The sequence below is a fragment of the Neopelma chrysocephalum genome, unplaced genomic scaffold (assembly GCF_003984885.1).
Source record: "Neopelma chrysocephalum unplaced genomic scaffold, ASM398488v2 Primary Assembly neopelma1_25, whole genome shotgun sequence".
Taxonomy (NCBI): Eukaryota; Metazoa; Chordata; class Aves; order Passeriformes; family Pipridae; genus Neopelma; species Neopelma chrysocephalum.
This window is the reverse complement of record NW_020897694.1, coordinates 33,534,729-33,552,021: the sequence shown is the minus strand read 5'-3', so window position 1 is coordinate 33,552,021 and position 17,293 is coordinate 33,534,729. Positions and strand designations below refer to the sequence as shown.

Genomic DNA, 17,293 nt, shown 5'->3' with positions numbered 1-17,293 from the left:
TGGCAGGGGTTGAACTTTCTAGAAGAAGGGGTGGAACTTGGAAGGAGCATGTAAATTAGAACTATGTAGCGTAGAACATGGGACGGGCTTAAACATGTAAGGGAACATGGGACATATAAGGAAACTACTGCATTGCAGCAGGATTTAACCAATGGGGAAACAGGATTTTAAGTAAATAGGGAATAATACAAAAATAGGGAAAATACAATAAACTCTCAAAATGGGGAAACCCGATATCGCAATGATTATAAAACAAACCAGAAAATGTCAAACAGGGGTTTCAAGAACTTCATCTTCATCTCTGTCTTCCACTCTCAAGTTATCTCTCCATTTCTCATAATCTCCCTTAGACTCATCTCCCACATGGCAACACATTGTAAGACTCTGAAATCATCAACCCAGAACCTTACAAATGAGAGAGAGGACCATAAGGGTGTAATTTCTGTCATCTAATCTGAGTCATTCACAACAAATAGATTTGCAATAATCTGCTCCTAAACTTCAATCTGCTTGCAGTCCATAGCAAAATGCACCTGAGAGATTTTAGCCATTTACTTATGATGAAATTAATTGTGTCCACAAGTAATTGACTGGATTCCATAGGGCAGTTGTTCAGATGTAGTTATCTATGTTGATGCCAAGACACAAGCAGAGAGGTGCCACATCAAGTTCTTAGCTCAGGGACCATGATTTTTAGTGAGATGGGTAATATTACCATGTGCCAAACCCAAAGAAAGAAAATGAAGTCAATAGAAAAATAAAAATTTCCACTGAGGCACATCAGTTATATCACTGATGTTTTTCACATCTGACATGAAAGTTTTCAGATACATACTAACACCTTTAACAGGAAATGCTGAGTACTTTGTATAGTAAGTATGGAGGCAAGGACACAGAGCATCCTCCTGTGTGCAAGCAGTTGTGACTGTTAGTGTGACTTATTAGCGCATAGCCAGCATGCTCCTGCAGGCAAAGCTCAGCACAGTCACAGGGAGAGAAAGGGCCCCTTAGGTAGAGAAAACTTTGGTGTCTGCTTTGTCAGGGTGGTGCAGACAGGCAGCGAAGCTGATGGGACCTTTTCTAGTGATGTCAGTGAAGGAGGTGATATTTGTGAAGATGGAATAGATAGCATAATGAGAAGGGAGACTATTGTGAGAAAGCAGCCTTCATGAAAAGAAAATTATGTGACAGAAAAGCTGACAAAGTGTAAATAGGGAGTACATTGAAGAAGGAGAGGTCTGTAGGCATGAATGGTACTGTGAGGATGCATGATTAACAAAGTGCCTTGTTTCTGAGCATGGTTAGTGCGATAAGCACTAAGGGGACATGCCTAGGGATGGCATTTTGAAATCCTGTACTGAAATGATCACTATTTGTTGCTGACCATATCTGGTTTTATAAATCATGATAAGAGACAGTGAATGAACCTATGCTAAGTGAAGGTAATTTTATAATTAAATGGAGAAGGGGCATATTTCCTTATTTTTCAGAATCCATTCTTAAATGTAGTGGCTGCAAATGTTTAAAACAACTTGGAAATAATATTCTGACAGGTAAGTGAACTCGTAAGTGTGAAGAAAATTATTACTGGGAAATATATTCTTAAATTACCCAAGTAGGAAATACACCTAGAATTATTTAACTTGCCACTCCACAATATCTTTATAGAAATTCACCTGAAAAGGCATCTTTTGAGGGAAAGAAAGATGCTCCTTAAATCTAGAATTCTTAAATACTGACCACTTATTCTCAGCTCCTGTGATTTTTCCCGTGATTATTAATTTCATCTTCATCATCCATGAAAGCTTATCAAACTGTTGTGGGTTTTTTTCTCTCTTCAGAATTATTCTGTACTTGATATGAGACCACCAACTACGGTCATCACATTGAACAATGCCATGTATTGGCAAGAATTTGAAGATGCCTGTGTCTATGAATGTCTGGATGGGAAAGACTGTCAGAGCTTTTTCTGTTGTTATGAAGAGTGCAAATCAGGCTCATGGAGGAGAGGACGAATTCACATAGACATCTTAGAACTGGACTCTTACTCCAGGGTCTTTTTTCCTACATCCTTCCTGCTGTTTAACCTGGTCTACTGGGTTGGATACCTCTATCTTTAAATGTTGCCTGTAGCGGTGAAGACTGCTGTGTTTTCTCACTGTGGATGGATGGTGAAAGTGCAGACATAGTGAAGGACGCGGTCAGTTTCATCTCAAATTATAAAGACCACATTAACCTTCACCTTCTTCATCACCATCACAGAGCCTGATGAATAATTTTAATATGTATCTTCCTGAAAAAGAAAAACATGGAAGAATTCTCTCCTAACTGCTATTCGTTTTAAGGAAAAAATTCTTACAAAATTCAGCTGAATTTGTAGTGTACGTGATGTTTATGAACAATTATTGTATATTAGAATCTCTACTATTCTGCCTTGGCATAGAAGCTATTCACAATTCAGGCAAAGATTAAATATGTCATTTTTATTTTTCATTCCCATACTTTCTTCAAAATGCTGTCATATCTCTGAGGCTCAGAGCAATGTACACTGGCATTGGCAAATAAGCCAAAGCCAACAAAACAACTCAGTTTTATTTAAATTTACTTGAGCTTTATCACACAGGTTTTGGGAAATATTTCATTAGTGATCTCCTTGATACAGAGTAATCACCAAAAGACAGTAGAGAAATGTCTCTGATGGAATCAAAACATGAACGTTACTTTCTGCAAAGGTCTGGGATTTGTGGAATTAGACACTTACCTACACATATTGATTTTAACTTACAGGTGAGAAGGCAGAGTGATAAGAAAGCTATTATTTTGATATAAATAAGACTTGCCTATCTCTGAGGCAGCTGTAGGAATAACTACAGTTTTTCAAGCTTTTAACTGTCTTTTTTATGACTGGTTAAACACAGGATCATCACTGATTTCTAAAGTACTCTACTTGAAGCAGGACAAGATTCCTGCTTGTTTGTGTCATTGTAGCAGGTCACATTTGATAGCCCATGAGTAAAAATCACTATATAATAGCACCAGGAATATGTGACTTTCTTTGGATTTCAATTAACTAAAAAGTGCACCCATGCATTCTTATTTTTTCTCTCAAAGTTGTTTTACAAAATTAAAAAGTGTATGCCAAAGGATTTTTTCGTTCATTTAATAAAGTTAAACACTGCAGTATTTACTCATGGCAGTTGTTCCCTGGGCCTGAGATGAAGACTGAACACTTTTGACTTGAATAGTGCGTTACAGGAACTCAATTGTGACACTTGGATTAAACATGGAATAGTTACCATGCACAGAAAGAAGTTGCTTTCATCCTTCTAAATTTTCAACTATATTTTGTTGTAAAAAGCAATTTTGTATTTTTCAAGCTTTTACCATTAACGTCTTGTTACCCATTCTTTCAAAAACTAGTTTTACAGTGTTAAGCTAGATGACATCTTTCACAGACTGTCTATGTAATTGTTATTAAGCAAACAAAACAGATTCAGAATTAAATAGAAATAGCTTTTCACTACTTTTGGATGACAAGTGGTTACAAAAGATTGAGATTGAAACATGCCTTAAACCATAATTCTATTTCTTTTCTCTCCTGGAGATATTTTTTTTATAATCTCAAAAAATGTCTGTCTCTTCCACACAGTATTTGATAAAAAAATGAATGGTGGATGTGATTGGAGTTCCTTTTTTTCCTCATAAGCAAAACCCTGCAAACAAGCAAAAGCTAATGCAGTGGTAATTCTAAGGGAACAGAAATGCTTTCATGTTCTTTGAAACGTCACTGTCTGTCATTGCTGTTGCTCTGTTCTTCCAGTGAGTTTTTAATTGAAAAAAGTCTAACACGAAAGTTAACTATAGTTACTCAAAATCTTCTGGTTTTCACTTGTCTGAAATATCAGAGACATAGCTGGGTTTAGGTTAGGGAGGGGGATCACTTCTGTAAGGATTGACAAAATTCATATTAGAAGCACAGAGAAGAAATATTTGGAGACAGGATCTAAACCTTATTTTTAACAAAATCTGCCCATTCAGATGTCTTCTAAGCCAATGATAACCTCCTGGTTTCAAAACATATGTTGAAGATTTTGCTAACTCTCATAGCAAATTACTCTGTAAAATCTATGCTCTATAAACCTCTGTGTCCTGCATTTGGAAGTATGGATTTTATTTAAGAATGACAGTGATATTTTAAGCCATGCAAGAAGATGATTGAATTGAAGTTGAATGTACTGATCTCTAATTATTAATTAATCTACTCTAATAGTCACCTTCAGCCATATTTTGAAAGAGTATTAGAAATGTTCCAAGCCTAAATAAAAAAAATAGAAAGAGTTTTCCTTTAGGAAGCTGATCCTGTAAACCCTCTGCACAATCAATTGGTTTTGGTGTTAGCATTGAGAAAAATCACACACAATAAGGTGCCTTCCAGTATTAGATCTTGAACAGTTAAAGTGAGGTTTATTTAACAATTGCATATTTGAGTGAATGCCCCAAAAGTAAGTGTGTAAGTGGACTCTTCCCATTTTAGACGATGAGCATATGTTTTTCTTACACTTCTGCTCATGGCTGCCCATGAGTGCTGCTGAAAGCATGTAATTCCATCAGATCCATCCTTGGAAGACTGATTCTGCTAAGTCCAGTCTTGTTGCCCCTGTTTTCTGAGTATTTTCATAAACAGAAGTTGGAAGCATATAATTCCACTTTTTTTCCACTGTCCTGTCAAGAAAGAATCTGCAGACATTTCTGGCTTCTGCTCTTGTACTGAAAGCAGAAGATACATTCTACTGTGTCATTTATTCTACTTTGGGGTTATGGGCAAAAAATTGATTTATATACAAGCTAGGTGGCTGCAGGCTGGCAGGTTCCTGAATGCATTCCTCTGCTTATTCCTAGTTACTTGGTTTACTCTCACTGCCTTACTGCTCTGTGCTTTGACAGCCACTAATAAACCTTAGAGATCAGGGAAGATAATCTTTCTAGGCTCTGAATCTTTCAAAATGCAAGTATTCTAGAGACCTAGATAATGTGGTCTGCATATATCTATATGCTGTATCCTTCTCTAGTAGTAAGAATGTCCTCATAAACCTTCAGGTATTCTTTTGCTTCTTTCACAAATTGAAAAAACCCCAAACATTTCTCTGCACTGTCCCATATGAAATGCAATAACTGCATTTTAGAACATTTTCTTAGTGGATAATTTTGTATTCAAGACTTGCATTTACTCAACTACTTTTTTTGTTGTTGTTGTTTACTTCTTATTTTTATCCTTCCAAGGAAGGAAATGGAGGAAGGCAAAAACAAATGAGCGGTGAAATGAACGCACTTGGATATATATGTAAAATCACAAACCCAAGTATCTTCACATTACAGTCCTTCCTTGTTGAAGTTACAGAAAAGATTGTGAGGATTTTTTTTCCCAGTAGGATCTAAAGTCAATCCTCTTATTTTCCCCCTTCAATTAAAAGCTGTTGGACAGTATTTTCCTCCATTGAGGGCAGCATTTTCAAGGCAATTAAGAATGTATAAAAATACTGGTCTGCTTAATTGAATCTTCACAGTTCTTCTGGCCCTTTTACTACCATACTGACAGCTCTATCTTTTATTCTTCCAAGAATAAGGGTATAAAAACTTGTAGCCAGTTTATGCTGTCTCCATGTCCAGCAGTAATGTGGAACTGAAGTGCACCACACACCACGAAATTTAATGTAACTTTCTAGTCAAGAAGTATGGATACAGTTTAAAACATAGGCACTTTGGTAACCTTTCTTCTCTTTCAGATGCTAATGTTCTACTTAATCAACTCTTAACTGTATATTGGTATAATGTGCATACCAATAAAAATGATAAAAATTACAATACCCAGAATTGTCTTCATGGAGACTGTGATGAGTAGTGAAGCTAAAAAAACAGAAATAAATTATTTTTTATTGCTGTGCAGTTTTTATCTGTCGCAGTCCTTTTATTCAAATCAATTCACAGCTAATTCCAAATCATCCACCTGGAGGTTTGCACATTCATCAGCTGGAACAGCAATGACACATGAGCCTTTAGTTGATAGAAAGTTATATTTTTGGAACTCGAGGCATCCTGCCAAATAACTCAGATAGCTATCTCTAACATTTCTGCAGCCCTAATGTGTCTCAGTGTCTAGCATCTCATGTTGCTGCATGAATTTATCACAGCTCACCTTACTTGGTCATTTCATGAAAGGAAGATTGTTTGCCTCCTTTTAATACCGAATTTTACCATGCATCTAGAAAAATTACGCTCCTGCCCAAGCACCAAGCAATCAGGTGCAAGGGAACTCTAGAGCTGCTGACTTTGTGGGAAGGGAGACTCAATATTTTAAGACAGACAAATTTCATTAGCCTTGCAGTCTGGAGGGTTGGTGTTACCTTCTAAGCTGAAAAACAAAGCACCCACTGAAAGCTGTAAAGGCTGTCCATAACAGACTGTACTCTTCCCATTGACTGCTCTTTCCCAGTTTTGATATAATACACTAAGAAAAGGCAAGACATATCCCATAATCTTAGCTGCCTACACAATCAGATGATTTTTTTCAAGGTATCTTCTTCTTCTTTCTCACAGTGAAATCTTTGTGCCTCTTACATCAGTGCCTTTATAATTTCTTAATATTAAAGGATATACTATTCCTCATCTGAGAGTTAGAAAGAGGGACAGTGACGTTACTTGAGCATCACAGTGTGTGGCCAATATTCTAAACGTCTTCAACCTACAGACTGAGCATTTGCCTACTTTTTCTTTATTTTTCTAAGCAGTCTGTAGGTTTCTTATTTCCAAAATATTAAGAAAACTGCAGTAGGATTTCAGCAATTTAGAAGAATCTTTCCTTCTTCACTCAGCAACTTCATTCCACCAAGAGATGTAGAGCATAAACTCAAGGCTGATGTTTACCTCATCCATATAAGTTTCCAGAAGACTATTTAAAATAGAAAAAAAGCAGACTATTCACTGGGAATGCAGTTCTACAGCTGAAAGGTGAGATTCTTTTTCCTTTAGATGTTTTTCTTTTTCTGAGTTAATTTTAGATCCTTCCTCCCTCCACCTATACAAATGGCAAGCACAAAATTAGCTCAATTTACACTTACATACTGAAAAAAAAAGTATAGTTTCATTATTCTTATACTATATATTTTACATATAGTCTAGGAAAATTCATTATGAAGTTCAGTGCATCAGAGTTGGACATCTCTACTTTCTATCAAAACATGCATTTTGATCTTCTAATAATTTTTTATTTATGAAGGGCAAGCAGAAGATGTGGTTATGTTTATTCACGTGTCTAGGAGTAGGTTTTCTCAAGGACTGAACCCGGCAAATAAGGTACTGATACAGTCAGTTACTTGCCAGGTATTCTTGATCTAGGTAATGAATGGCACTAGTCAGAGAAGACACAGCAGCCTCTTTGGTGTCATAAAAGCACTCATGTAACTTTACTTGGAGCCCTAAGCCAGCCTGTAGAGCTTTTTATAGGGGAACCCAGGTGCTCTCCTTAGTGTTTAATACAGCACTTAATATTCTCCTAATGTCTCTTTATCTTCTTGAAGCCTGTGAAAGTGCTTGGGAGAGATGAAGCTGTACTGACACAATATATGCTAAAATACAATGAATGAAATACACACAGTGAAGCAGATGATGGCTTGTTACTGAGGCTGTTATGAGTACAAATGTCAAAGAAAAGACCACTAGATCTAAGTCAAAACCTCACACGTTAATGAAGACCATTGACCAGAACAGGGGTTTAAGTTCAAATATTCTTACAAGCAAATAGGAAGAGCATTGGATCATATTCTGGAGGGGTTGATTATCCATTGATTGGCTCCAAAACTTGAGTAGACTGGATCTGTAACTTAAGTACTTAAAGTGAGATTTGTGATTTACATACTTAAAGTGAGGACTAAGAGAGGTAAATGCTAAAATTTCTAAATTGCACATTAATATAAAATGGATGAAGTGTATAATATTGATGGCATATTTTTAAAAAAACTACTGACAAATCAGTATGGAACAGATCATGCTACTGAATCCATCCCATGCTTACAGACCACTTGGGATTCTTAAAATGAGAGTGACAAACTGAACTCATGGAAAGCTGATAAAATAATTCCATCTGACAGTATTACACAAGCAACCCAGGGATGTATGCCTCTGCCAGACAGGGTGCTCCAAAGGAAAAAAAATTCAGAATAAGCTTCCACAAAACAGTGTTCATCTGAACAACAGTCAGAAACCTTGTGCAGAGGGATTACAGTATCAGTCCCCCATACTCTCTTTTGCAGTCATTAAGGAGTCCTGTGACTTCATTGTCATCCATGCTCACATGCAATACCGACCTTAAATCATGGACCAACCGGTGACTGTCACAAGTTGGAACACTAGCCTGGAGGGTGTCTGAGACCAATTTGTGGCTATCACAGGCTACCATCAAATCCCTCATAAAATCCCATTCTAAACTCTCAGTATACTGCTCTCAAAACATTTTTTTCACCATGACAACACATGAATTTTTTTTTAGAGTACAGTTTTAGGAATCACATAAATACTGCCAACTATGTGCCAAATTGAACTTTCTTATAGAACACAGACAAAATTTTAGATTTCTAATTATCTTTCCTTCCTAAGTTTTTCTTAGGGGTGTGTGATTTCATTGCTAGCAGTGCAGCTTGTGATGTCATAGTGAAATGAAAGTACAATTATGTGCCCAATGTGCCTTGAATAATACAGGTAGCACTAGCACCAGTATGTCATTCTAAGTTAGATAGCCATCCTAGTGATCCCCCAGACTGATCTAATCAGAAAAGTCAAACACCCATGTGCTTCATTTCCTGAAATTCACAGATGACTTTCCCTTCTTGATCACATCCATTCCAGTTTACTTTGTGTTAAGGAGTAGGGCTGTGCGTCTAGAATACTATTTATATTCGTATTTTGATCCCAACATTTGTATTTCTGGATACAAATAAATACACATTATCAGAAAATGCAAGTATTGCGTGCATGTATTGGTGGTTGTATTTTCTTATAGAAGTTGAGGGCTTAAGAAAATAGAAATAGATATCTGAAAATTTGCTTAAGAGAAAAGGCAAAGTGTGTTACCTTTCCAATAGGGTATTCTTGAAAGGAATTTCAGGAGTCCTCAAAAATATTTTCAAAAGTGAGCATGAGCTCACTGAACTCAAAGATTTGAGACTGCAGTTTATCCACGGGGCTAACATAAAATGGGAAGAATAACCTACAGAATCCAAAGAGAAATCCAGAAATAAGCTGTGTCTTTTGCATAAACTGCTTGAATGCAAAGACTCTGCAATTTAAAACTTGTAATCAAATTTGGTTTCAAAACTTTCCCAATCCCAAATTTTTCAGTACCCAATGAAATTTCCTGGTAAAACTATAGTCTGTATTTTCACAAGACTGTCTTCTTGATTTATGCTCTTTGAATGCAATTTAATTCCTGCCTCTGTACATTCATGAATACAGAATTGTTAGTCTCAACCCAGTATGACTGTGAAATGCCTACTTCATTTCAGGATTCCAGTCCATAGTAACACTGGAGCTGACATCTGGGCCACAGATAATGCAGAAACTTCCTAGATTTCTCATGTTCCAACAGATTTTCCTATCTGAGCTTGTTATATTTTCTGTATGTTCCTAACAATAAGGCATGTTTTCCCAAAAGACATTTTATTTCACAAAACCCAAATACTAGTACTGACTTGTCTACTCAAAAATAAACATAGATTATGGACTTCCCTAACAGCAGCTGACACTTGTTATAACAGTGCTAGAAATGCAGTAACCAAGTAGATGTGGTTATGCCTCACTCCCCAGGATAACTGGTAAGCATAATCGTTGCCATGACTATTTTCCTTCTACAAATTAGTCATTAACACATGCCATTGTCACAGTGTGAACACAATGCCAGCTCTTCTCCCTTGCAAAACTTGGCCTGGAACACCAGCTATATTCTTGCAATCATTCAGTTGAGCACATCAGCCCTTCCAGAGGTTTAAGGTGCTCATCCTGCCAAATTCAGAAGGCTGTGATACATCTCCCAATTTAATAACATTTCCTGCCCAGTAGGCTCGACTGCGCAATAAAGTATGATGATGAATCGTGCCAATAAGTTCTGCCTTTCTATGTTACCCTCTGTCTCACCACCACAAATCTAGTTAAGAACTGAATTACTGCTTGACAGTTTCAGTTAAAGTAAACTCAGTTTTTGAAATGGAAAATGAGCAAAGCTGAACATCAGGGAGCTATCCAGAAAATAAGGAATAAATGGAATAGACATTTTCCTACTGACTGATATTAGAAGACCACTGTCACTTAATAGCCATAGTTAAAAAACCTCACATTTTTAAAGTTGGTTTATACATGGAAAGCGCCAGTGTTAGCATGCAAAATACTTGATATATGCTAAAGCTTCACATGCAGCAATGGGTGCCAGGATTTCTTTTTATTTATTAACTTGCATGTTTTCTTATTTTTGTTGTAATTTATGTTTCTGTAGAATGTAATAGAACTGGCTTTAAAAAAAAGAATTTTTCAGGTAAGTAAAATCTGGGCCAATGGGAATTTCATTAGCCCATCCTCTAGTTTTGGGCAACCAATGCATATCATAGACATACATTTTTACATCCTTTAGTGGCTTTAGATAGGGGACCCCTGGTGGCCTAGTGGTTAGCATGCGGGACTCTCACCGCTGCGACCCAGGTTCGAATCCCAGTCCCCCCGGGCAGATGGAGCCCGTTAGCCCTGTGAGGCCATCCATCTATGAGAAGGTCACTCTAAACAAACCTACGTCCTGAGGACCTCACTGCCATTGTCCAAGCTCGCTTGGCCCCGGCAGATGAACCTTAGGATTAAAGGGTGGGCTCAGTTCAGCGCAGGCTGTGTCTCACCTAAAAAATCCATTGCGCAGGCTGGAAAGGTAAAAGATCTTTCCCCAAATCTTCGTTCGCGAAGACTGGCCATTATTATTATTAGTGGCTTTAGATTCTAGATTGTCAGAAGATAGAACATATTTGTAGACCAAGTCTTAGTAACAGTGTCACGGATCATAACAGAGCTGAAAAGAAAGCCTTTAATAAGGTGCAGCTAGTCTTCTGCTGTCTTGCTGTTGTCAGGCAGGAGTCAAAGGTCCACCAGATGACAAAAATAAGGCAAATCAAGAAAAAAACAAACTTTAACCCTTCTTAGGTAAACAAAGAAGTTCTTGCTTTTTTACATGTAACATCCATTTTTTTCCCTCCATACCTAAATAGCACTGCTTAAGTCAGGTTAGAACATTGCTGTTAGGTATTGTCACAGCAGTGAGGGCACTGAAGCCTGTGCCAGCCCTGATACCATGGTACTGCATGTATAAGGACCAGGAGGAAAAACAACATTGAGCATTGAGTCCTTTAGAGCTTAGTGTGATGGTCACCTAAAATACATGAAGGAGAAGACCTTAAAACACACAGGAGTGGAGGCTGTAACAGTTCATCCATAAGGCATCCTCAGTGAAAGCAACCATAAATACATTAATGAATGATTAGATTTTATCAGAAAATATGAGATTTTAATACATTTTAACTGTAGGTCAAGGCACTACAGAACTGAGTAGAAACCAAATTGACAAAGTTCATATTCAGTCAAAATTTTGTGCCTCCCAAAGCCCAAGACATTCTGTTTCCAATATTTTTTACTTCAAAATACTGTTGTTTTAAAGATACTCATGCATTTTCTACCAGAGAAAAGTTGGTAAATATCAGGTCAAATGCTTTGGCCATTTTTTTTTATGGAACTGTCCACTCAAAGGAATGACAACTATAAAAGTTAAATGCAAAATTCCCATCGACTCTCCTTCTTTCTACTGTCCATGTTAGCTGAAGTGTAAATGAGAGTGTAATGCTTCTTAATTGATTATACAGAGAATCTATCTCAGAATCACTCATAGGATTCATACTACATGTATGCTGTCATTAGTACACATTGACAACTGAGTATCTTCAAATTCAGTGAACTATAAACCACCCCATGGTCTACTCCTAGCACTTATGCTGAGGACTAAACAGATAGAAACCTCATGGAGTTCAGTAAGAGAGCAGACAAACTCCATGCTTTAATACAGGCTGGTAACCAGCCTGCGGAGTAGCACGAGAAGCCAGTGAGGAGTGCAGCAATTGCCGGGCTGAATGCAAGGTAACAATGTGTTCTTATCACAGCTCATGCAACTCTATGATGTACTGTGCTATGGCTGTACTCTGCAGATCAAAGGAATTTGTTATTGCCCCATGCTCAGCACTGGTGAGTATAGGGCAGTGATAAATACACTGGGTTTGGAAAGTCCACCCTGCCCACAAGGTCAAGGGAGATGCTGAGAAACCAGAGGGAACCTGTTAGACAGCTCCTAAGATGGTCAGAGGCCCAGAGCAGATGTACCGTGAGAAGCTGAGGAAACAGAGCTGAGGCTAAGGGATGTTCTACTTGCAAACTACAACTACTTGGAACAGTAACAAAGACATTGAAGCCACACTCTTAATCTCCTCTCAGCATTGCTGTAACATAGGGGGCCGAGGTTGGAGATGTGGAACAGCTTTTCCACGTTGCAGTACTGCAAGAAAGGGGCGGTCTGGGAAAGCTGTGGGGGCTTCCTCCAGAGAGGCTTTCAAGACCTGGCTGGATAGAGCCTGGCCTAATGTTGGTGGCAGTCCCCTTCAAGCATGAAGTTGAACTAGATGACCTCAAAAAACCCCCCACATTCTAATCAACATATTTATGATTCTATAAAAGGATTTTTTCACGGTTTACATCTTCCATAAATATTCAACTAGATACCATCATGGTTTAGGAATGGTGTTTCCTAATTGAGTGGTCCCACTGAAGTCATGCTGGCACTCGCTTCCCTTCCCCCTCCAGCTGCAACACAAAAGGCAGAGATCGTGGGTTTAGATAAGAACAATCTATTGGAAACAGCAATGAGATAAGAAAACTTACAGAAACAGCAACCATACTAACAACAAAGTGTGCAAAGAGAGGGTGACTTACAAGCCAAATGCTCACCAAGCCTGGTACAATAAAAACAATGGTGGAGGGCTTCCCTTGGTCCACGAACTTTCTCACGACCAGCAAGGAATGCTCTTCTTCTCGTAAGCAAGCATTCCTTTTTTCCCCACCCCTGGCAATGCTGTAAGGTGTATTGAATAACACAATGTCTTTGCCAGAATCGGGAAAATACATAGTGAACAATGACATAACTAAAACCAATATATAAACTATCTGTTTTGGCATTGTTCATTCTCTGAACAATTTGTCCTTTTATATAGCACATAAACCATGCCAGGAATCACATTGTGTTTTCCAGGTGAGACCTCTCAATTCCATCTGGAGAAATGGACTTTTTTATGACTATGCAAAGTCCCAGTTTAAAAACATCATTTATGTCAATGGATTTTTAATGTATGCTGCTGCCCCAGTTTTGTCAAGTTAATGTTTATTATGCAGCTTCTTAAAAGAAGCACCTGATACCATCTCAATCTTATTTTCCCCTTGTAAATTTGCAAATTATACTATTTCTATATTGTGTTGTACAAAGGAAAAACCCTAGCTGCTTTTATTGGCAACATTCAGGCTACATCTGCACTAATCCAGACTGCAATAGGCAAAAGTATTAACCTTGAACATTGAAATGCATGAATGAGTAACAAGTTAAGTGTTACAGAGGTTCTAGGTGTGGTTCGCTTTGTCTATAATGTGGGAAGATACTTCGGTGTATGAAAAAACAAACCAAAAACCAACATCTCTCACAACAAATTAACGTCATTCCTAGCCCTTATGGTAATGTAGGAGGTACTAGATCTTCCAAAGTCATTTCAGCAACTAGTGGACAACAGGTTTTTTTTTTTAACCTCTTTTTATGTTACATATACAAATAAAAATAATATAACCTCTATCTGCCTATGTTTTGCAATTAATGTGGTTGCATTTATATGCAAAAGGGTGGAAAAATGGGTTCTCTACAAAGTTCTTGTAAGTGCCTTCCCTTCTGACCATATACAATACCAGCAATTCACAAGTGGGAGACTGTATGGATAGATGGACATAAAAACTTAGCAGGAGGTTAAAGCGTTGAATTAGTGAGCACATTTCTAGCACATATCTTCGGCTCAAAGGTTGCCGCTGTATCTGTGTTGTGTGTGTAGACACATCTGCTTAATAGAGGCATTGAACTCACTAGTTCTACATGTGTGAAACAGAGTTAGATTGAAACTGATGACCATCTGAAGACGGTTCCAGTACAAGTATTAACTACACGCATCTCTGGATAAACTTACTGAAACAGCCACACTTAGCTTTGGGCAAATTAGATCAAAGTGCCATCTGCTATGCAGCTGGTTCTAGGAAGGAGTTGGTTTACATAGTTCACTGCAGAGGTATTTGAAATATCTGGGAGGAAGGCTTTTGGCAGTAGGACCTCATCACATGGCCCTGTGTCTCAGGTGAGGCAGTGAATGGTGGCTTCTGCACAAATAGGCTGGAGTAGAATATGTCCTAAGGGGAGTTTAATTCACAGCATGGGTTCATCTACACTGAGTCTATTTAAGATGCTGAAGTGCAGCTCAGTCACACAGTGCATTCCAGTGCTTACATAAGACAACACTCCCAGAAAAGCAAAAGCCAGGAAGAACTCAATCTATAGGCCGTAGGCACTTGCGTGATCTATGAAGTGCTGTAGGCCTTCCATGTCAGCATGCAGGACAGGAGATTGCTGCTTGCTGCAGCACTATGTAGGCAACTGGGTGTGCATTTCTCCCACACCTGCCCTGTGCCAGGTAAAGACAGCAATGCACCCCAGGCAGAAAGCAGGGCCTGCAGGTTTATAAGACATTGATAATTCTGGGAGGTAATCTATGTAGTCACATGCTTTTCTCCCAATTCTATAGTCCCACAGGTATCATTATCACTTCAGCCCTCCCCCATCAAAAATTGAAACACCATAACTCTTTCCATGTGTGAGAGGATATCTATAAGAACAGGAAAAGAAAGGACCCTTCCAAGCAATGTGCTGCAGTTAGCTATCCAGAAAAAAAAATCACTATTTCTACATTGCAAGATCCCAGCCAAATCAAATCTTAAAGGAAAAAAAAATCACAACACAAAATGAAGTTCATCTGTCCACTTATAGGTATAAATATTATTGACTCTGTCACTGGAGTTACTAATCTAAATTCTCTTTACAGCTGATGGAGAGGCACAGACAGTTCTGGAACACAAATCATCTTATTTTAAAGTAGACCTCTGAAATTGAAATGGTATAGACTATACGCAGACTAATTTATTTTTCACCATTCATAAAGGGAGTCTAAATGGAGTCTAGCCCAGTCATAAACATTTGCAATTAAGGAAGATTAATCCCACCTATGCTATCCCTTAAACATCAGAAACATGGAACACTGAGGAACACAGAACAAAAATAGCATAAGAAAGATATGTAAGCAACAGTGCAGCTAGAAGGAGCAGAGCTAGATGTGGGGATTTCCCTGTTCTTTCTAGGAGTAAGGGAAAAAACACAGTATCTGCTATATTATATTGACCACACTGTGCACCTGCAGTATTACAGTGCGGCTGTCTTGCATTAGCACAAGTACAAAGAGAGTTTTTGCTTTGCTAGCATGGAGTGGTACATGAGATCACTCACTGTGAAGGGAGCGCTGGGCTAAAGAGCTCTTTCTCCAGTTCAAGCCATCTGAAAAAAATCAGCTCAAATATTTCTAGATTTCACCACAACATGCAGCAGTTTAATACCAAAAGGTACCTATATAAAGAAGTATATGGCACAATGGTCTCGAAAAGTCCTGGTCAGTTCCCTGTAACACAGGAATGAAGTGTCTGAACTTATTTTCCAGTTATGTTCTAAATGATCTTAAGCTTTTTCTACACAGATTGAGGATCAAAACAAGAATGAAAATGAGATGATGTGGAACAGGAAATACCCATATTCTGAAGAAAATTCACAGCCTCGTGCTTTTGATGTTACTGCTACTGGACTTGTAATGAGCTCTTCTGCATGAGGAACACTCCAGTAGGGTGAAGTGCTGCATATTATACAGCATACCTAAGTACATATGAGACCTCAGAGGAACAGCTTCACAGTTTCTGTCATTTTCCTATTGTCATTTTGAAGTTCCATCATCAATCATTTCATATTGTGCTCTGCTAAATGCTATCATAAATGTTTTTTCTTCTATCAAGACTACCCTGAGCTATACAGTCACACTGAAATCTTCCTGCCACAGTTATTTGTGTTAAAATAACTGCTAAGAATATAGACAAAGTAGGCTATGATGCAGTATTTTAAATATCTCATTAAAATATTGTTTGCGTATTACAAAAACACTAGCAGAAATATGCTGAGAACCTCGTGTGTGGATATGCAGTAGCATCCCTCTTGTCTGTTCTTCACTCATGCCATCAAGATCTTACTTTTTTACCAAAATGAAGCTAAAGATCTTATTGCCACAAAATAATGACGTACTGTCCCTGTGGCGTTAAACAGTGTGCATTTCTCAAATCCCTGCATACAGTCTCCTCTCCCATTGAATAACTGACCATCACACTTTCCAGGAAGATATTCTCAGTGGATAACAGGGTATGTCTGTGTGTTGTGAATATACTGTCACATAAGAAAAACACTTGCCGAGAAGTATGGAGGCAAAATGATCAGCATGCATAGCCACAAAACCTGTATTCTCACATCCATATGGTCTATAGCAAGAGGTAAGCTATCCCTCCTTTCTGAGTTCCATTTTATCCTGTATTTGGCACAATATGAAGAATAACTCCAAGTTGGCAGAGCCATATGAATGTGAATTCTAGCTGGAATGGTTTTTCGTACTTCTCTCACAGACCATCCAATAGTCTTTTGACAGACAGTGGCCTCCACTCACAAATGGAGATGTGTCTATTATCGGCATAACAGGGAGTATGGCTGCACTTCTGTCTGGACATAATTGCTGCAGAAATTTGTATGAGACAGACAATGAATGTTGCTTCTTAATACTGGTTCAGTGTGACTCACCAGAGGCAACTTGCTGTTTTCATTAATCCTGTTAAAGCTTACTTGTCAAAAGGGTGAACCTGACATGCCTGTTCTCCAGCTCTGGTGTAACTGTTCTCCCATCCAGCTGCTGTAGAGCTGTTTTCTACTTTTGTTTGCCTCCTTTTCATAATGTGAGAAGACCATGGCACTTAATTTGACAGTCCTCTGGAGCAAACAGAATAGAAG

At 38.2% G+C, this 17,293-nt stretch overlaps 1 protein-coding gene across 1 annotated transcript in view; it reads left to right on the top strand.

The window, feature by feature from the left end:
- GABRG3 (gamma-aminobutyric acid type A receptor gamma3 subunit) overlaps window positions 1-9,025 on the top strand; it is a 324,389-nt gene extending 315,364 nt beyond the window's left edge. The window contains exon 11 of the mRNA XM_027674839.1: window positions 1,842-9,025. Within this exon, the coding sequence (XP_027530640.1) occupies window positions 1,842-2,120 (279 nt within the window). The 3' untranslated portion in view covers window positions 2,121-9,025. The remainder of the gene's footprint in view (window positions 1-1,841) is intronic.
- Window positions 9,026-17,293: the final 8,268 nt, after the last annotated feature.